At 41.6% G+C, this 22,510-nt stretch overlaps 2 protein-coding genes across 8 annotated transcripts in view; both read right to left on the reverse strand.

The window, feature by feature from the left end:
* Positions 1-4,994: 4,994 nt before the first annotated feature.
* On the reverse strand, positions 4,995-16,574 carry LOC140063926 (trans-1,2-dihydrobenzene-1,2-diol dehydrogenase-like). 2 transcript variants are annotated; one of them, XM_072110214.1, is made up of 8 exons: positions 16,492-16,574; positions 13,859-13,995; positions 8,403-8,514; positions 7,822-7,985; positions 6,411-6,663; positions 6,210-6,334; positions 5,656-5,806; positions 4,995-5,568 (listed from the first exon to the last, which is right to left on the reverse strand). In XM_072110214.1, the coding sequence occupies exons 2-8, from the start codon at positions 13,907-13,909 to the stop codon at positions 5,459-5,461; spliced, it is 966 nt and encodes a 321-aa protein (XP_071966315.1). In that variant the 5' UTR covers positions 13,910-13,995; positions 16,492-16,574; the 3' UTR covers positions 4,995-5,458. The 2 variants fall into 2 exon arrangements, with proteins under 2 accessions (XP_071966315.1, XP_071966314.1); XM_072110213.1 differs by lacking the exons at positions 13,859-13,995; positions 16,492-16,574 and adding an exon at positions 13,274-13,790.
* Positions 15,644-22,510, reverse strand: part of TULP2 (TUB like protein 2) — a 49,985-nt gene continuing 43,118 nt past the window's right edge. For all 6 annotated transcript variants that reach the window (XM_072110207.1, XM_072110208.1, XM_072110211.1 and 3 more), the window contains 3 exons: positions 19,744-19,842; positions 18,901-19,072; positions 15,644-16,707 (listed from right to left, as the gene is read on the reverse strand). In XM_072110207.1, the coding sequence (XP_071966308.1) occupies positions 16,574-16,707; positions 18,901-19,072; positions 19,744-19,842 (405 nt within the window). In that variant the 3' untranslated portion in view covers positions 15,644-16,573. The remainder of the gene's footprint in view (positions 16,708-18,900; positions 19,073-19,743; positions 19,843-22,510) is intronic.

A 22,510-nucleotide genomic window follows, 5' to 3' on the forward strand; every position in this document is an offset into this window, starting at 1 on the left:
CACAAAATGTTATAAATACAAATGTTACTTTGTCCCACAAAAATGATCTTAACTCACTACAGTATAAAATACAGGTGTTGATGATGATATAAAATACTTTTTTATTGTTTGGAAGTAAAAAAATGTATATCACCCTGATCGTACTGACCAATAAAAGAAAGGGGAAGTGTCCTATGAAGAATTAAAAATGGCGCTGCTGTGTTTACAATGATGTTAAATGACACCAGTGTAGCATTCATAGTTTTTATATTGCCACAGGTTTCTATGGGAATGCAAGTGTCAATGTAAAGGATTCCCACTTGGCTACGGCCGGGCAGTCACGCGTCAGCACGCTAGAGCAGTGATTTTCAACCTTTTTTGAGCCGCGGCACACTTTTTCTACTTAGAAAATCCTGGGGCACACCACCAACCAAAATAGCACAAAATGACACTAAAACAGTCATATTATACATATAGTTAATAATATAGATTCTTAATTTATTTTAATCACTCAGTGTGAAACCTGGGCCTGTTTTGATGAACACAAAAGGGATATCCTCCCTTTCCTGATAAAAAAGCTCCTAGCTGCCTCCCTTTACTAATAAAAAGCCCCTAGCGACCTCCATTTCCTGATAAAACGCCCCTAGCGGCCTCCCTTTCCTGATGAAAAGCCCCTAGCTGCCTCCCTTTACTAATAAAAAGCCCCTAGGGCCTCTCTTTACTAATAAAAGGTCCCTAGCAGCCTCCCTTTACTAATAAAAAGCCCCTAGGGCAGTGGTGGTGAACCTATGGCACGGGTGCCAGAGGTGGCACTCAGAGCCCTCTCTTTGGGCACCCAGGGCATTGCCCAGTACAAAGCTCAACATTCAGGACTCAAAACCTGAATCAAGGAGGTGTGGACAGAGCTTGATTATCATTGTAGCCTCTTCTCCGGACCCATGATTCATCCTGTTAAGAGGACTTTAGAGGGAAACTACAATCCAAATTTCTCCTTCTTTCTCTTGTATTGGTGTAATCAGGGCGCCAATACGTTTGAAACCTGTGAGTTACTTTGGCATTTGGCACTTTGTGAAAATATTTAAATTGGCATTTGGCACTTTGTGAAAATATCTCTTTTTTTTGCTTGTAGTTTTGGCACTCAGTGCCTAAAAGGTTCGCCATCACTGCCCTAGGGCCTCTCTTTACTAATAAAAAGTCCCTAGCGGCCTCCCTTTACTAGTAAAAAGCCCCTAGGGCCTCTCTTTACTAATAAAAAGCCCCTAACGGCCTCCCTTTACTAATAAAAAGCCCCTAGCGGCCTCGCTTTCCTGATAAAAAGCCCCTAGCGGCGGCACATCCACACAGGGGCACCCAGGGCCGGCTCCAGGTTTCAGTGGGCCCTTGGGCAAAAAAAAAAGCCTCAGTGTGCCCCTTTGCAGTAAACTGGCGTAGCGGCATGGATTCATTTTATACAGCCTCTTCACCCTCATAAATTAATTATATGCACCCCCCATGAATTAATTATATACAGCCCAGGCCCCTCTCACCACCCATAGTTTAATTATATGCAGCCCCCCATGAATTAATTATATACAGCCCAGGCCCCTCTCACCACCCATAGTTTAATTATATGCAGCCCCCATGAATTAATTATATACAGCCCAGGCCCCTCTCACCACCCATAGTTTAATTATATGCAGCCCCCCATGAATTAATTATATACAGCCTAGGCCCCTCTCACCACCCATAGTTTAATTATATGCATCCCCACATGGATTATATGCATCCCCCTCATCGCCCATTATATGCAGCCCCCTCCTTTTCTCCCGAACATTACATGCAGCCCCCTGCATGCACCCCCCATTCAAAATATACAGTCCTCTCTTCATCCCTCATTCATTATATACAGCCCCCTCCTCATTCCCCCCATTTCATTATATACAGTCCTCTCCTCATAGTCCCCCCCCATTCATTATATGTGGCCCGCTCCTCACGCCCCCCGTTCACTATATGTGGCCACCTCCTCAAACACCTCCCCCTGTTCATTATATGTGGCCCACTCCTCACGCCCCCCCCCCCATTCATTATATACAGCTCCTTCTCATCCCCATGGACTAGTAAATGTGACTTTTAAAATAAAAGAATAGTACTCACCTAAGTCTTCTACTCAGATCCGGAGCTTCCTCCTCCTGCCGGCAGACGCACAACGCTTCACACGCAGCATCCTGCAGCATACCACGCGCCACTTTACGGCGCTAGCACCCGGCACAGCCAGGCTGCTGGGGATGGGGGTTACACCACGCAGCGTCTTTCGGCAAGCGGAGCACCACTTTGTGGTGCCAGCACCCGGCACGGGCCGTCTGCAGGGAAATGAGATCTGGCCACGAGTGGGCCCTCCCAGCAGCACTTGCCCGGGTTTGCCGGGTGCTGGCGCCGGCCCGGGGGGCACCATAGTTCGGGGATCTTTCCCCGCGGCACACTCAACCATGTGTCGCGGCACACTAGTGTGCCATGGCACACAGGTTGAAAATCACTGCGCTAGAGAGAAGAATGGATGAGCGCTGCTCACTTCTCCATAGAGAATAGCGCCGCACGGCCATTCCTACAGACAAAGTTAGAGAATGTTCTATCTTTTTTGGCACCATGGCTCAAAGCTCAGGCACGACAGATGACTACGAGGGACGTATGTTCGTGTGAATGTAGCCTTAATAATAGATCCAGGCACTGAGACGAAGTGGTATTCTTCTTTTATTTGTTATTTGTGGCCTTGTTCCTTCTAAAATCAATGTTTAAAATTATGCTAACGTTCCAGAAGTTCTCCTGAGGTGTTACCCAAGCCCTTCTGTGCTGCAGCTTCACAGCCAGTTACACTGTCCCATCCTCCCCCTCTGCTCAAGCACTTTCTTCTGTATATATAGCGCCATCCTATTCCGTAGCTTTTTAGAAATCATACGGGACATATGTTCTAGGGTCAACATCTGCAAAGAGTTTGTATGTTCTCTCCGTGGTTTCGTGGGTTTCCTTCGGGTCCACCGGTTTCCTCCCACACTCCAAAAATATACTGATAGGTTGATTAGATTGTGAGCCCCATTGGGGACAGGGACTGATTTGACAAATTCTGTGCAGCGCTGTGTAATCTGTGTGTGCTCTATAAATAAAGGAATTACTATGAGGGGATGACACAAGAGCTTACAGTCTATGAGGGGGTGACACAAGAGCTTACAATCTATGAGGATGAGGGGGTGACACAAGAGCTTACAGTCTATGAGGATGAGGGAGTGACACAAGAGCTTACAGTCTATGAGGATGAAGGGGTGACACAAGAGCTTACAGTCTATGAGGAGGTGACACAAGAGCTTACAGTCTATGAGGATGAGGGGGTGACACAAGAGCTTACAGTCTATGAGGATGAAGGGGATGACACAAGAGCTTACAGTCTATGAGGATAAGGAGGTGACACAAGAGCTTACAGTCTATGAGGATGAGGGGGTGACACAAGAGCTTACAGTCTATGAGGATGAAGGGGGTGACACAAGAGCTTACAGTCTATGAGGATGAGGGGTGACACAAGAGCTTACAGTCTATGAGGATGAGGGGGTAACACAAGAGCTTACAGTCTATGAGGATGAAGGGGGTGACACAATAGCTTACCATATTTGAAATTAATGGAGCTTGATTGCAATACCAAGTACAACCTATGGTCAGGTTTGTCACTGTTTTCAGAAGAAAGTAGACATATTTTTCAGCCAAGAGAGTTGTATTTGTAAGATGCCCTATAATTCACACGTCCATGTAGCAGAAGGTGGGCCCCCAGAATCAATTTCACCGGTGGGCCCTTGGCCCCCCTTTCCGACCCTGAAAAAGAACACAACTTAATACTGCCTTATATATACAGAAAGTACTACAATACCTTCTCTGATAAACAAGAACATAACCACTATAATACTGCCCGCAATGTATAAGAATATAATTACTATAATACTGCCCCCTATGTACAAGAATATAACTACTATTATACTTTCCCCTATGTACAAGAATACAACTACTATAATACTGCCCGCTTTGTACAGGAATATAACTACTATAATACTGTCCCTATGTACAAGAATAGAACTACTATAATAATGCCCCCTATGTACAAGAATAGAACTACTATAATACTGCCCCTATGTACAAGAATATAACTACTATAATACTGCCCCCTATGTACAAGAATATAACTACTATAATACTGCCCCCTATGTACAAGAATATAACTACTATAATACTGCCCCCTATGTACAAGAATATAACTACTATAATACTGCCCCCTATGTACAAGAATATAACTACTATAATACTGCCTCCTATGTACAAGACTATAACTACTATAATACTGCCCCCTAAGTACAGGAATAAAACTACTATAATACTTCCCTCTATGTACAAGAATATAAGTACTATAATACTGCCTCCTATATACAAGACTATAACTACTATAATACTGCCCCCTAAGTACAGGAATATAACTACTATAATACTGCCCTCTATGTACAAGAATATAAGTACTATAATACTGCCTCCTATATACAAGACTATAACTACTATAATACTGCCCCCTAAGTACAGGAATATAACTACTATAATACCACCCTCTATGTACAAGAATATCATTGCTATAAGAACCAGGATTGACAATAAAGCTCCATTACAGACACCAGTGATAATTGTTACAGCTGATCATTGTAACCTAGGGCTAAAGTACAGTAAATTACCAACATCCTGAGAAAACATGCCACATGTGAGTACCTAGATGTCCCTACTGCCATGTGTATAAAGGTAGGAAAGTATGTATGAGTGTATAAATGTGTATATACCGTAAATATATTTTTTGTCTGTTTGGATGAAATGGGTCCTCATTCAGAAGTCTGCTATGGCATCCAGCTTCTCCTAGTTACACCCCTCTCTAGACACATTAAAAGGTGTCACAATGACAAGAAACTCAGAAAGCCAATACAGAAATCACACTCTCTGGTGTTTTTCAACATGATTCCAGTTTATTCGAACAAAAGTTACATATTTATAACAATATATCTGATTCAAAAGACAGTGTTTCATTCTTATAGGAAATCTAAGTATCGAAGTATAAGCAACCTGGAAAACAGATCATCAAGGAATACTGCTAGCAGACATATTGAATATAATTCTAGTGGTGCCGACTGCCACAAACAATTTTTAAATAATTCCTTTATAATGCCTATGGAAGAATTTAAGTAGAGAAAGTTCATGTTCGCATTATACCATAAGGGCTCTCTCATCCAGCATTAGCCAGGGGCACTATCATTTTATAGATTCCTTACTTGTCCTCTAATAGAGCAGTTCTTGGCAACGGCAAGCACACAAAAATAAAACTCTCCTCTCCTGCTAAATTAGTCAAAATAATTAAAGACAATTGGTTTCATTTATAATGTTATATTTTTACTTAAACTTTAATATTTTTATCCATTAAAATGTAGTTGTTTTAGACTTTGTCTTGGGGAAATTTCACTCCAAGTTGTTTGCGGACCTCCTCCATAATTGTAGCCAATAATTCACTATCAGCCAAGGGCATAAGTGGGCTTTCCTTCGATCCTGTAACACCAGAAGAGGACGTTAGAGCAGAGGACCATATATTAGACTTACAGTCAGTGTATAATTGTACATGCTTGCAGACATTACCTTTAAGCAGACACTGGCGGACATGTTCAGCCTCATAGCTCAGACCTGTGCTGTTTGTAAAATGCATAGATTTTGTAGAGTGAGGGAGAGGGTATTTGGTTTCTTTCGCATTAAAGATGACCGAAGTTGGGCACCACATGCATGAGGGAACCTGAGGAGACAGGATGATTTGAGTTTTGTTCATTTTTAGTTTTTTTAGGGTTCATTCAATAAGCAGAGCATAAATACATGTGTTTTTCTCAAAATTTCCTATGATAACCTCCACGGTAATACTATAAATGTAAGAAATATTCACAAAATGACTTATTATGGCAATAGACTTCATCTTATACAACAAACTCTGATAAAAGTTATGGAATGGATGAACCACTTACTGGTATCTGGAGGATGAAGGAGATACATTTTTCAGTCTATGTTCTACAATGATGATTACATGAAAGAAATCTGAAATTTCCATGTTACATATGGTTACATTTCTAGAATTTTCTGAGCTAGAAACCTATTTTTAAAGAACTTTGAAGCAGACCTTCTATCCATAACTAAGCTGGCAATACCTGAATCATGCCCGTAGAACCACAAATGGCAGCCTGGTTTGGCATTCCAACCATCATAGTGCAGGTGATGATGGCCTGCCTTTTCCCGGGGTATTGTAGTATAATAGTTACAGTTTCATCAACCCCTAGAAGATAAAAAAGCAATAAGCAATAGCTAGCAGTTTTTTAAAAGTAATGAATTAATGTTCTGTCCAGACTTACCGGTTTCATAAAGAAAGCCTTTAGCTGTCACAGACTCTGGCTTTTCACCATTGAATACCATCAATGCAAATTGGATACAGTAACAACCGATGTCCATCAGAGCTCCACCACCCAGCTCCCTTCCAACTGCTCGAGGAACATGATATTGGTTGGAGCCAAATTCTGCTCTCACAACTTTAATATCTCCTATGGCCTTCTGGGATAGCAGAGTGCGAATCTGATCATAGACAGGAAAGAAGCGACTCCACATTGCCTGTGAATTAATAGGAAACCTTGAAATCAAACACACAGGGGCAGATTTATCAAGCAGTCTGAAAGTCAGAATATTTCCAGTTGCCCATGGCAACCAATCACAGCTCAGCTTTCATTTCACCAGTGCTCATGAATATTTTAAAGGGGAGCTGTCATTGGTTGCCATGCACAATTGGAAATATTCTGACTTTCAGACACTTGATAAATCTGCCCCACAGTGAACAATTGTGTTTCTCTACAATTAAGGTAAAGTGGCTACCGGGGCGTGGAGTAGCCGCCTCGTGTAACGTCAGATGCGGCTACTCCACGCCCCAGTAGCCGCATAAGAAAATTAGCATAAAAGTCAAATAAAAGTTACTAAAAAAAGTGCAGGGACGTGAGGATTAGCCCTTAAAAGGGCTATCCTCACGTCCCATTGATCCACCTACCACCCGATCTACCTTTATAGGTAGATTTGTGGTGGTAGGTTCCGTTTAACACAATTAGCAAAAAATACTGTATAGAACAATTCACTGGATCATGAAAATGAGTTGAAACACCAAGTCTCACTGTCAAGGATGACATTTAAAAGGCTTGTCCAGCAAAAAGATCTGGTGGAAAATACTAGCTTTCTACCAAATAAATAGTATTATTTCTTGACAGGAAGTTTCTCTCTTACACAGCAGGAGATGCTCTTACTCCCTTTTTACACTAGGGACAGTATTCTCTCAGCACTCACACTGAGATTCTTATAAACCTGATATAAACATGATCAGAGAAAGCAACATAGTGCCACAAGCTCACCTGTATCTAAAGTCGTATTTTATCATCTTTTTCAGAAAATACTAGCATAAGGTAATATCAGGGGGCTTGTGGCTCAATACTCTACTACTGCCTCTAGTACCATGGGTATTGACTTAAAATCCCATCTTGGACACATTCTAAAAATGATAATATTTATAGACATCTCTGGATAAGTGCAAGAGTTGAGAGGAGGGGGAGCATATCCTGCTGTCAGTGAGAAGCTTCCTGACAACAAAGAAGAAATAAACAATACAAGAAAAATGTTTATTTGACAGTAAGCTATCATTCACAAACCTAAACCAAATTAACATAACTAGGTGCATTCACAAAATTGTAACTACGGGCTCATTATCTTTAGAAAATTTGCATAGCGCACCTCCATGAAAAAGACGCTGTTCTTCCTTGCGGCTGCAATCATCTCTTTAACCTCTGATGAGTTCATGGCCAGAGGTTTTTCACACATGACGTTTTTCTTGTTCTGCAGGAACATCATCACAACTTCTCGATGCACTATATGCAAGACACCAACATAGATGATATCTGCAACATATAACACACATAGCCAATATGATTTATCAAATGTGTCTTAGAGCAGTGCACAGATAGGCAAGACAGTCCTCTGCTACAGCAGATTCATCACTGTGTCTGATACTACATGGTACATCTGGCAAAGTTTAAAACTGTCGAGTGGTACTCTGTACAATCTGTTAGTTGGCCTACGTTACACCAGAAAACTACCCAAATAATGTTGGCACATTTGAATAATTGTTGAAAAACTGCCGTTTCCTGTAAAGCCATGTCCCCTTTCTGTCAAGTACAGTTATCTATTAAAAGAAGGAAATCATTACTTTTTCACTGCTTCCTTTTAGACGTCAACATCAGGCACACCCCTAAAAAAGTACAAATAGTGTTAGTAGCTAAGTATTTGGTTACTTCTATGTTAGGGATGTTCCTCACCAATATTTGGGTCTTTGGCAAGTTCCTCATAAGAGCCATAAACCTTTGGTATATTGTGAGTTTGGGCAAATTCTTTAGCACGTTTCAGATCTTTAGCTGCAACAGCCACAGCCTAAAGAGAACAAAGAATAATAATAATTATAATAATTCCTTTATTTAGATAACAGATTACGCAGTGCTACACAGAGCTTGCCAAATCGATCTAGTTCCCCAATAGGTCTCACAATCTAATGAAGAAGCTGATGAATCAGTCTTAAAGTTGCAATATTCATTAGACTACACACTCGCAATGTTTTTTTATTTATGTATGTTAGTTCATATGCATGAACCCAACTCGCCAATTGCAGTGAATAAGTCAGTGATCACATACAAAGATCACATACATTTCTTCTTCAGTCCTAGGTGTGTCCATGTATCCTTCAGACCCCAAACGTCAGCCAACGGTCACCCCTCCACCTCCTTTATACTATTGGCTGGGATAAAAGTGTATGTGTAATAAATGGAGAACAACTGGAATAAGCAGTTGGAAAGTCCCACTAACATGAGATGATAGTTATCTAATAGGTAGAAGTTGCTGCTTGAACAATTGCAGTTCAGCATTGGCAAATTGGCTTATACAGCTGCTCATATTATCATACATTATTTCTAAAAAGTTTATCAACTAGCAACAAACAGATGGACACATAGCCAATTTCTTTGCTGTGATCAACTATAGTTCAATGTGATAGGGAATCTTTAATTGCACACCAGGAAGTAGATTAAAGTAAATTAAAATATATTTGGTAAATTAAACTCATGACTCTTTATGGTTCTTTTCTAAGGTGCCACATTACTGCTGCAGGTTCACTTATACAAAGATAAAATGGGGCATAGTTTAAATTAGTTTAAATAGTTTAAATTTACAGAGTAATTTTCAATGGGTATCCTTCCTCAATGTATGTATACTCTGTAATACAGAAAATGGACAAGGATTGTTGTCGTAAAGGGAACCTGTCCCCATTACACGTGCAGTGCAAATATGCCATTCTGCCTTTTCTGTGCACTTGCATTACAATATAATGGTGTGTTTTACCCCTTAAGGATACAGCTCATTTTCACCCTCGATTTTGCAAAGCTGCCTGTGTCACGATATGCAGTTATAACTTTGGAACGATTTATCTTACCAAGTTTATTTTCAGACAGTTTTTTCATGACATGGTGCACTTCACATTAATTCTATATTTTAGTTGAAATATATTGCACTCATTTGAAAAATAATGGAAATTTGGTGAAAATGTTATAATTTTTCTGATTTCTAAATGTTATATTCATTATACAGTTAGTCTAACCAGCCAAATTGGTTGCTAACTAACATTAACCATATGTCTGCTTTATACTTTTTATATGTCAATTTATTTTATTAGGAAGTTAGGAGGCTTACAGGTTGAACAGCGATTTTCAATTACATTTCAGATTCAATATTTTTTTAAAACAATTCATCTAAGGGTTTTCAAAATTCTATTTATTAGAAATGCCCCACAAATCGCCCCATTTTTAAAACTGCACTCCTCAATTTATTAAAAACATCCTTTAGTAAGCTTGTTAACCCTTTAAGCTTCTTACAAGAATTAAAACAAAATAGAGGTTCTATTTGGAATTTTTACATTTTGACAATAAAATGCCGCGATTCATGAAGATCATGCACCAGATATCCTGCATGTGTCGCTTCCCCGCTCAGGTCAGCCAGAGTTCACCTTCTTGTTTCGGGTGCATAAAAGTGCATTGTCTTGCAATACAAATTGAATGTTAAATCACGCGCTCAGTACGAATCAGTCGGATCGTCCGATGGCACGCCCCCCGATTTCTGTTGCATGAAAGCCACCACAGCCGCACCAAAATCTGACCACGTGAGACACAATCACCAGTTAAATATCTGTTCTGGCAGCGCAAATCCCGAAAACTTTGAAAATCCGTCAAAAGTGCGATCCGCGGACCCTTAGTAAATAAGACCCATTGTGTTGTTAAAGGGCAGATTTTGATGACGTTGTTTTCAGGTGCCATTATATATTTGAAAAGTTCCTGAGCTATGAGAACAATGAATTTCCCCAATAAATGATCCTATTTTGGAAACTAAACCACCCAGAGAATTTATCTACATTGATATTAAGCTTTTTACCACCACAGATGTTTTTTAGAAAATATTTGCTCTGGGTCGTGTAAGTGTATTTATATCCCACATGTGATCCTGGTTGCTTGTGCAGAGGCTCTGCTGTCATGTATAGCCGGCCTCCTGCGATCCACATGACATTGGGGAATGTCATGGTGGCGCAAACAGAAGCTCACCCTGACATTCCCCAATGTCACGATGGCTTAAGAGTCTCATTACCGTGCTATTACCTTGCACTCTGACAGAATCCTGTTCTGAGTTCCAAGTTTGTTTTGGTTTGGCAGCATTTAAAAAAAACATTTGACTTGTCTGTGCTGCTCAATCACTTCTCAGCTCTCTGCCCCCACCTTTGTACTCCTTTACAGCTCCTCTCTCCCCCACTGATGTCAGCTCACCGCTCTGGGAGCTCTGTCCTTGTCTGAGTGAAAGAGCAGGTGTACAGGAGCAGCTGTACAGGAGCAGAAAGTTGAGGGCTGAGAGATGAGGAGTGAGTAAGCAGCACAGACAAGTCACATGTTTTTTTTAAGGCAGCCGAACCAAAACAAACTTGGGACTTGGCACAGGATTCTGTCAGGGTGCAAGGTAAGTTAAAGCACACAATTATATTGCAATGCAAATGCATAAAAAAGGCAGGAGGGCATATTTGCAATCCAGCTGTAATGGACTTTTACAACCTTTCTTTAGTGAAACTGAGGACCCTGGTGACAGGTTCCTTTTTAGACAACCACTTTTATAGACTATTAAAATTACTCTATGGCAATTTATTACATATTCAAGATTCTAACTATATATGGTTCCCTTATTGCATAAGGCCAGTGCGTGGATCTATGAGTAAGTGCTCCTGGTTTATCATGCTTAATTTTGATGGTAGATTTTCCTTAAAGAGAATCTACAACCACTACCAAAGAAAGCATCCTTGGATCCATCCAGTGTTGCTAAGTACAGACCAGTCTCTAATCTCCCTTCCATCTCCAAACTGCTGGAGCAACTCCTTCCTTGATCCCTACAATCTGGTTTCCTCTCCATGCATTCCACTGAAACTGCTCTTTCTAAAGTCTCCAATGATCTCCTCCCTGCAAAATCCAAAGGGCACTATTCTCTCCTCGTTCTTCTGGATCTCTTGACGTGTGCAATACGGTGGACAACCAGCACCTCCTTAGGATGCTTATCTCCATTGGCCTGAAGGACACTGCATTCTCTTGGTTTTCCTCCTATCTCTGCACCCCCCTACCTCTCCTATCTCATCTCAGTCTATTGTCCAACCCGTGCTCTCCGATCTGCCAGGGATCTTAGATTATCCTCTTCCTTAATTCAAACTTCCCACGTACGTCTCTAGGACTTCTCCAGAGCTGTACCATTTCTCTGGAATGCCCTACCCCGCTCTATCAGACTAATACCCAACCCCCAATGCGTCAAACATGTTTTAAAAACCCATTTATTTAGACAGGCCTATCACACCCGCTAACTGCATGCAACTTTAACTCTTTATTAACCTATTCTGGGTACTCCCCCTGTCTGTTATCTGAAAAATGTATATAGGATGGAGGCTGATGGCTGGTTCGAGCAGCAACCTTTATTTTTATTTATTTTTATTCCATTCCTTTATAAAAAAAAAAATAAATAAAGTAATTGGCTGGACCATTATACAAGCTCTTATACCTCTTTTGTCACCCTCCCCTCTCATCCTCATAGACTGTAAGCTCTAGGGAGCAGGCCCCTCAATCCTATTGTCTCATATGACTGTTGTTACTCTGTAATTTCTTACTTTATTTGTATACGTTCCCCGTAATGTAAAGCACTACTGAACCTGATGGCACTATATAAATAATGATAATTATTAAAAAAGCCTGCTCTCTGTTTCACCGTTGTAGACAAAGTTGGCATCCGCTAAGAAGGCTTCTCGCTTGCCTGTGCTTCCGACTACAACTTACAATGCACTAAGCATTTTCTCCAGCTCAGTACGCAGTTTGCCAGTGCTTTCAAACTTTAGATATATTTGGTACCTTCATGAACATCATTCTTCCTTTTATCTACAGTAATAGATACTTCTGGAATTCAAACTATTTTACTTTTTAAAGAAAAATAAAATGGCCCTATTGTAGTTATTCTATGATTAAGTGCATTAGTGAGTGTACAGTACAAGTGAATGTGCTAGTTGGTGCAGGTGTAAATTAGTGAGTATATGCATGCAAGTGCATGTACATGGAAATGTAAAGTCATGTTTCATCAATGCACACATTATTCTGAAATTAGTTATCATTTTAAACTGTAGAAATCAAAATAAATTCTGCTATATACAAATATAATCATTAACCCCTTCCTTGCATGGCTTACTTTTACATCATTCTGTTGGTAAAAGTATACATAGGGGGATCACTTCCTGGTGATAAACAGCAGATGAGACCCCCTGGGTTTAAAACATCCATTTTCTAGAGCACAATATAAATAAATAAATAAACCAAAAAATATATAAGGGGTGAGGCATTTATTATTGCTTTTGCGCCAATTTTTTTGCGGTCATTTTTTTTTTTGTTCCTGTGCACCAACCGGTGCAAAGTAGAAATACTGTACCTGTGTTCGCTATAAAAATAAAAGAATTATTATTAATTATTTAAAAAAACAACTAAAAGGGCTGCAGTGTGACAGGGCTTAAGTCACCATAAGAACTTTGTCATTGTTTATTTTTCCAAGAAACATCCACTTTGCCTGTTTTATTAGAACTCACCTTGTGATCCTGAGCAGGCAGGGTCTGCAAAGCTACCATGAAATCATTGCTTATCTTCCCTGCAGAGCAGATGCCCCATCTTGTGGCCATTGCTGTAGAAGAAACTTCAGCTCTTCAGATCCATCAAAGATCTCTGATCTATTGATCTGATAACCTAGCTTTATACTAGCTGGAAGGTGGGAGCGTCTTGTTTGTCACTGGTAACATTTTGCTGACATTGACACTTGGGCAGTAGGTAAATAGTTTCACTGTGTTATGTAGATCTGTGACTTGTACTTCCCTTTGCCAACTTTCCTGAATTTGTTGGCACTGAAATCAAATCCTCATAATTGCAAACCTAAGGGTTTTTTTCTCAGCCGTTACCTATTGGGTAATTCCGGTAATCTCTTTGACACTTCCTCTTGTCTTTGAATTCATGACTAGTGTTCTAACAGGAATCAAAAGATGCTAGCTATACTCATAGGTACACTCATGGAAAAAAATAGAGCTCTTTGTGTCTTTATAATGTTAAGAGATACACTAAAAGTTTTGAAAGATAACTAGTGAATACAAGCAGGGTAAGATTGATCCCACTGGTGTACTTACTGGTGAAACGACTGGTCGGCCTGCATAGCTTTTGGCTCGGCCCTGCATCATTACTGCTCCCCCGCTGCAGCTGTTTGCAGTGGCCCGCAGACGCAATGTAATCGTGTCATCACATCCGCCGACATCACTACACACATCTGAAGCAGAGAAAGAAGATGAGATGGGACCACAATATGAGGGAAAGTTAAGGGGACACAACAAGAGAGGGAGATGTGGGAGACAATATGTGGGGGAGGGGGGGAAGGAGCCACAATATTAGGTAGAGCTGGCAGAGGCACAGATTGCTTTTAAAGGAAGTACTACCTAATGCTGGACACTAATTCCATGTTTTCACAATGCCCTTGAATTGCATTTTAAAACATGATGAAAGCGCATTGTATGAATCCATCCTGGGAATGCATAGGTAACATTTCCATGTAGCAGTAGGTGGGCCCTCAGAATCACATACGGACAGTATACATAGAATATACGATATACAGTTGAAATACTGTATGATATATGTTCTCAATGAATAATATACTGTATTCTCTTTATAATATTTATAAAAATATATTGGAGTTCCTTCAAAAATCCAGGGCAACTTTGCATGATAACATGGTAATAGATCATATCCTGCAGAATGTGCAAAAAAAAAAAAGGTTCACACAAAGGGGCACATTTACTTACCCCATCCGGGGAGTTCACCAAAAGTGCACTGTCCGACGATAATGCTAAGATTGTGCGCTTCCCCACTCAGGTCCGATGGAGTTCACCTTCTTCTTCGTAGGGCATGTAAGTGCATTGTCTTGCAACACAATTTGAAAGATAAATCCCACGCTCAGTCCAAATTAGTTGGATCATCTGACGCCACGCCCCCAATTTGTGTCACATGGAAGCCAGTGAAGCTGCACCACAAAAACGATCGTGTGCCACACAATCCCAGTGCAAACACCTGTCAAATACCTGTCCGAGCTGAGCAATCCCCGAAAAAAGTGCAAAACTATTCATATGAATATGGAATTTTATTAAATAATAACTGTTAATGTTATGGCATCAATATAAAATGTTCTTTGGTGCATTTGTCTTTATTGTTTATGTGATCTATTATTGCTCGCATGGAGTGGGGCTGTTACTGTTTAAAGATGCCGAATTGCAGTCAGTCACATTTTAATTTCCCTTCTTCACCAAAATTGGTTAAATGGCACAATGCAATTATTCACCTTGCAATACTATTGTTGCTGATGTTAACCCAAGGGCAGGGGCGTAACTACAGTGGTAGCAGCCATAGCAGCCGCTATGGGGCTTGCAGTGTCAGGGGGCCCCAGCATTCGACCTGACACACTAAAGAGCAGAGGATGTGCATCATTATATCCATATTATGCTGCACATTGTACTGCATAATATGTATAAAACATATATGTGATGTATATATGCTGCATCTGTGATGTGCATATGTTGTATGTGTATATGGTGTCTGCATATACTGCATGTGTGTATATGCGCTATATGAGCAAGTGTATAAATGTGTGATTGTAACTTGCATGTGTGAGTATACAAAATATGTATAATTTTTATGTGGGAAGGGGGGCCACATGCAGAATCCTGCGATGGGGCCCTGCCACTCCTAGTTACGCCACTGCCCAAGGGCTACATGAACTCATGGCTTAATGGCTCTTTATTTTTTGCCCATCCCCCTATTACTAATATATAATACAGTACATACACATGTGACTTTATGTATCCAATTAGGTCACCACAATACCATACAATCACACCTAAATTCTGGAGAATCTCCTTTCCGACCAGTACAATATATGAATAAACTTTATTGATTTATTTACAAAATGTAACATTATACTGCCAGAATACTGTACACAGAATATGGCACTGCAGCTTAAAGGGGTATTTCTGTAATCCTACAATCACGTTATGATAAGGTGACTATTAACCCCTCAATGTGCAGTGATAACAATAATCAGTATCAGTGTGGGTTTAATATGAAGGGGTACTTCTGTAACCCTACAAACATGTTATGATACGGTGACTATTAACCCCCAATGTACAGTGATGACAACAACCATGATTTATCTATTTATGTATTTCATTATTCATTCCCTAAAAAACGGATGGACTGTAGTACAAGTCTCCTTATATGTTACCCCTTTATCCTCATAGATTGTAAACTCTGGCGAGCAGGGCCCTCGCTCCTATGGTTTCATCTGATTATGTTATTACTCTGTCATGTCTTGGTTTAATTATATATGTGCCCCATGATATTTACAGCACTACTGAATATGATGGTGTTATATATAAATACATTTTTATTATTATTGTTATTTATAACTTACGAGTCATAGATATACTTTTCCAAAAAAAAATTATAAGCCTTACAGTGTTCTACTTCCATTTCTTTTTTATAATTTTTTTTCCAAAGTTTATAAGTTTTTTTTAAATAAAACTTTCTTCTGCTTTGAGGCATTACTTTGTTTAATCTTTTTGAAATTGATATTGACAATTGGGTTTTATAGTACCTGGTTTATATAAGGTACAATGTTTACCTATGTAAAGACACAAGCTAGATAATATGGTAACATCCAACTGTGGATAAAGTACCAGGAGGAGCAGACGATAATCTGTAAAGTTTATTCATTTACTTTAATTGAAATGCCAGGAAGACTCACAGCTCCTCTTCAATTTCCATCTGCATTGATACTTTAGTTTCATGTTTCATCCAAACTATTCACAGGCAAGTTTGCTGTCAAAACTAGACAGACAGATGCAAAAGGCTTGTAAAGCGCACAATGGATAGCTGAAATCCATGGTAAAAACATCTTCTGCAACGCGACCAAACTGCATCACAATGTGCTCAGCTGCAGGAGAAAAGACACTCATTAAGTAACACTTCTTACTCAGATGCGGATACAATACAGAATTCATCATTACTTTACACATGGCGAAAGGTATGACTGAATTGCATGTTATGTCGCACATCCTGCTTTACCACATGATGAGTAATAGAACCAAAGTTACACCTATAAGGCTACATAGAGTAACCATTATCAAAAGGGGATTGTGAGCTATGGCCCTCATCTCACATAGTGGCCCCCTCCTCTCATATGGCGGCGCAATGTCCTCTCTCACACAGTGGCCTCCTCCTCTCATACAGTGGCCTCCTCCTCTCACACAGTGGCCTCCTCCTCTCACACAGTGGCCTCCTCCTCTCACACAGTGGCCTCCTCTTACACAGTGGCCTCCTCCTCTCACACAGTGGCCTCCTCCTCTCACACAGTGGCCTCCTCCTCTCACACAGTGGCCTCCTCCTCTCACACAGTGGCCTCCTCCTCTCACACAGTGGCCTCCTCCTCTCACACAGTGGCCTCCTCCTCTCACACAGTTGCCTTCCTCCTCTCACACAGTGGCCTCCTCCTCTCACACAGGGGCCTCCTCCTCTCACACAGGGGCCTCCTCCTCTCACACAGTGGCCTCCTCCTCTCACACAGTGGCCTCCTCCTCTCACACAGGGGCCTCCTCCTCTCACACAGTGGCCTCCTCCTCTCACACAGTGGCCTCCTCCTCTCACACAGGGGTCTCCTCCTCTCACACAGTGGCCTCCTCCTCTCACACAGTGGCCTCCTCCTCTCACACAGGGGCCTCCTCCTCTCACACAGTGGCCTCCTCCTCTCACACAGTGGCCTCCTCCTCTCACACAGTGGCCTCCTCCTCTCACACAGGGGCCTCCTCCTCTCACACAGGGGCCTCCTCCTCTCACACAGGGGCCTCCTCCTCTCACACAGTGGCCTCCTCCTCTCACACAGGGGCCTCCTCCTCTCACACAGTGGCCTCCTCCTCTCACAAAGGGGCCTCCTCCTCTCACACAGTGGCCTCCTCCTCTCACACAGTGGCCTCCTTCTCTCACACAGGGGCCTCCTCCTCTCACACAGGGGCCTCCTCCTCTCACACAGTGGCCTCCTCCTCTCACACAGTTTCCTTCCTCCTCTCATACAGTGGCCTCCTCCTCTCACACAGGGGCCTCCTCCTCTCATACAGTGGCCTCCTCCTCTCACACAGTTTCCTTCCTCCTCTCATACAGTGGCCCTCATACTTTGGCCCCCTCCTCTCATACTGTGCCCCCTTTCTCTCATACGTTGGCCCCCTCCAGGGCCCAGAGCTGCGGGGTCACATAAGGCTGTACATAAGGAATCCATGGGGTTGAGGGGATATTTTAGAGAGCAGGATTTTTTAGTTTCTGAATTTTTAATGCTGCCATGTGAGTTTACTGCAAAGGGGCCCATTGAGGCTCTGTCGCCCAGGGGCCTACTGAAACCTGGAGCCATCCCTGATAGTGGCCCCCTCCTCTCATACTGTGACTTCCGCCTCTCATACTGTGCCCTTCTACTGTCATATAGGGTCCCCTCCTCTTAACAGTGGACCACCAGCCTTTATATACTAACAAAGACCAGGGCAGCGCCCGCCTGTATATAATAACACAGACCAACAGGGCAGCGCCAGCCTGTATACACTAACGGAGACGTGGCAGAGACGGCAGCACAACAGCACAGGGACACCCTGCATCATGTATAACCATAATGCTTAGAATATTTTCCTGGGTAAATCTTGGACCAGTGAAATCTTATCACCACAGACCTCAAAGATAAACCTACCTGTAAGATAAGTCATACATTGCATTGAATTGGATGATTTTGTATGAAACACTACACTGCAAATGGGTGCTTGATTATTTCCCCACCCCTTGCTCTCTTCCTCATTGGCTACCACAGTTTGTAAGAAGATACAATGGGGCTCATTTACTAAGGGTCCGCGTAGCGCATTTTCGTCAGGTTTCCCAACGATTTCTGTTTTGCGCCGCATTTAACAGTGGATCAGACTTTTACCTTTAACCTGATACAAGGAGCAAGAAGAGCTGGCTCTTCTTAGTGAGTGGAGCTTAAGGAGCCAGCTCACTAAGAAGAGCCAGAATCAGCTGAGAATTGACAGTGAAGACACATTACTAAAGTGATATGTTTTCCATGCTATACACATTTTAAATTTCAGTATAAACTTACGGTCATCAGAATTTATTATCTGAAAGTTCTTCACAGAGGCCTGGGTGACACGTCCATGGAAGTTCAGAACATAAGACTGAGTTTCCTCATTCCATGATGGTGCTTTGTTGTGAAGAACTGAAATATTCTCCATATTCCCATTCTGTAGTCGAGCTGAGAGGGTCTCATGTTCCTTCACATAGAGAAGAGAGAGAGCACAACAGTACATATGAACATGATCTACTAATAATTAGGTTAAAAAGCATCTTTAAAGGGTAAGTTAAAAATAATGATAACAAATGCATAGAATAGATGCTAAAAGATGTTGTCCATCTTTTTAAAAAACTGTTTTGGGGTGCACTCACGCGTGGCATTTAACACATGCATGTCAAAACACATTGCAATATCTTAAGAGAGATTTGCATAATTCAACAGATGTTAACTTGTGTTTACAAAACACTAGTGTTAATAAATACAAATATGTTTGTAAACACGTGTTAACTGTTGTGTTTTGTAAACAAAAATGTTAACAGCTTTTTAAATATGCTAATCTTTTTCCAGCTGTTGCGATGCGTTCTTGAAACGTGTGACCGCACCCTTGAGGTGGCCTGGGGAGGGCCTGCGTGGGGACAGGGAACAGGTTGGCGTGCCAGGTGGCTACAAACAGGGGCAAGGCTGTAACAAACTGGGGTGCAGGAGGCCTGGAGCGCTGGAGGAGGTATGTACAGGTCACCTCCAGGACAACCCCTTTTATAATGGATTAATAACAATGGATCTACCCAATAATGTAATAACAAAATAGACAGACAAATAAGCTTTTACTATAGCAATAATACAATTCCATTAGTGATCATTTTTACCCACATTGCGAGGCCTTATGCATACTCTCTCACAATCCTGGTTCATCCCTGGAATAATGACAGTCATTTTTCGGGGTCCCCGGAATCCCAAAACATTGGTTTCCTATTTGATAAATAAGACAGGGAGATTCAATGTTGGCTATCGTTAGTCTTAGGCCTCTTGCACACTAGCGTTGCGTTTCACGTGCGGGTGCAATGCGTGAAAAACTGACGTTTTGGCTGCGTTTTTGTTCCATTTTTCCTTGGAGTAATTTGCGTTTTTTTTGCGTTTTCGGCGCATTTTTGACGCGCGATTCAATGGGAGACTCGAGCATATTTCAAAGGGACCATGGTTTGGGATTAAAATGTGTTATTTAATTGAAAAATAATGTCTTCTGATAATTTGCAAACATCGGCGATCTATTCTTCACTGTTCCGCGCGTATATTATCTCCCGACAATTTAGCAGATGTGAAGAACAGTGAAGAATAGAATAAAAACATTGTACACAGTGAACACAGTGAACACAGGATCATTTAAGATAAAAACACAGTGCAGAACACAGTGCAGAATAGATTACAGATGTTCGGCACATCTGCTTACTTGTCGGGAGATACGCGCGGAACGGCGCGAACAAAATAGCATGTGAAGAACAATATATATGTGTGTGAAGAACAAATTGCAGATGTTTAAATACATCTGCAATGTCTTCTTCACACATATATATTGTTCTTCACATGCTATTTTGTTCGCACCGTTCCGCGCGTATCTCCCGACAAGTAAGCAGATGTGCCGAACATCTGTAATCTATTCTGCACTGTGTTCTGCACTGTGTTTTATCTTAAATGATCCTGTGTTCACTGTGTTCACTGTGTACAATGTTTTTATTCTATTCTTCACTGTTCTTCATTGTGTTTTTTTAATTAAATGCTCGATCGCGAGCAGGGGAAATAATGTTATTCTGGTCACCTAGCAACCCTTACGTTTAAAACGCATTGCACTCGCATTGCACTTGCAATGATTGCGAGTGCAATGCGTTCTTGATGCATCTCCATAGACTTGAATGGGGCGTGAAAAACGCGCGTGACCCGCAAAAATAGAGCATGCTGCGATTTTGACGCGCGTGCAAACGAACGCAAGCACGCGCGTTAAAAACCACGCTAATGGAGAAAGACCCATTGAATACAATGGGACAGAGTGCAATGCGAGTTCTGAGCGTCAAATGCACGCGCAGAACTCGCGCGTGAAAAACGCCAGTGGAGAAGGGGCCTGAGGGTGTAATATTTCACCAATGTGATGTGTGATCAGCACATTTTTAAACGCTTTCTCAATTCTTCTTGACAACCTTTGATATAAAAAACACAATTGGTGATGGGCATGGTGTAAAGGGCACTTTACGGTTGATTTAACAATGCTGACAATTGTGCTATAAACCAGTTAATAGTGCTGATATTAATAAATAACCAGCTTTAAAGAAATACCGTTTTATATTTTATGTGTGCACATTGGATGTTAGCTATATCATTCACTTATATACAGTGTGAGAAAGTGAGAGGTGTTGTGTGGGAAAACCGCTATCTGTCTTACAGGCAGATGAAATGCTGGTGGTAAAAGCCCTGGGTTTGTCTGCAGTAACCCAAGGGTTAATGCAGACATGATAAGCAGGAATAGTCTGTTTTGTCTGTGTTGGCCTAGCTAACACAGACACATTGGTAATGTCCGTACTGGGCCTGCTTATTATGGAGTAGGGGTAGGCTGGTAGTGGGACTCCTACTCCACCCGGGCTTCGGTCCTGGGCTTTTGTATAGCCCACAGGTGCAGGTCACAGGCCTCGTTAGGGCCTGATTTAGTCTGCAGGCCAGAAGCAGTAGGAGAGGCCCTACCTGGAGAGCTGAAAGCGAGATTGCATTCTCACAGCAAAGGTAACTGAGGATCTCCTGTCTTGCTGCTGGCCAAGAGCGTGTGCCAGGCAGCCTGGTACCCGGATAGCTAGGGTCCTCAAAATGTATTAGACAGCGCCTAGCCGGGCAGGAATTACTTTTATAATGTTTTTGCATGTGCCTAAGCCAAGGCTGAATTTGTGTTCTGTTTTGCAAGTGTGAATAAACACTTAAGTTGGACTTTTAAACCTGCGTGTGTCACTGCTTCCTGCACTGCTACCTGTCAACTACCAGAGCAATTCCCCACAACAGCAACTATTAGTGTCCTTCACCCTGTGATTAACATAATATTCCTGTAGTCAGAGATATCCTTTAATAACAATCCTTTTTCTTTGACTGTGCATTTGCTCTTTTCTGTACTTCTTTATTCAAAGCGGTACATAGGACAGGGAGCTGCTACACGCTGCAAACTCCGGCAACGGACCGTTTCGCTAGAGTTTGCAGCGTGTAGCACCTCCCTTTCCCATGTACCGCTTTGAATAAAGAAGATTCTCTTATTTGGGCGAGTGCCGCCATTTCTTGTCTTTTCCTACTTGGGTGAACATATTTATATGCATATTTCTTCTAAAAATGGAAGCATAAAATGAATAAAAAGAATGACAACACATAAGAGTGGCCTGGGGAATCTCTGTCTGAGCTGCATGAGTAAGAAGCCTCCATACATGATCCACCCAATCTATAGCCCTGCATTAATTCTGTAGTGGCCCTGCCAATGTAGCCGTTATAAACCGTATTATATCTGCCTGGAAAGGGAGGGTTTGATCATTAACCCCTTATCACCAACGCTTAATCTGATATGAGTCACAATAATTGATTAAGACTGCAGAACGCTTTAACATATCCAGGTGATTTT

This window comes from Engystomops pustulosus, chromosome 6 (assembly GCF_040894005.1).
Source record: "Engystomops pustulosus chromosome 6, aEngPut4.maternal, whole genome shotgun sequence".
Taxonomy (NCBI): domain Eukaryota; kingdom Metazoa; phylum Chordata; class Amphibia; order Anura; family Leptodactylidae; genus Engystomops; species Engystomops pustulosus.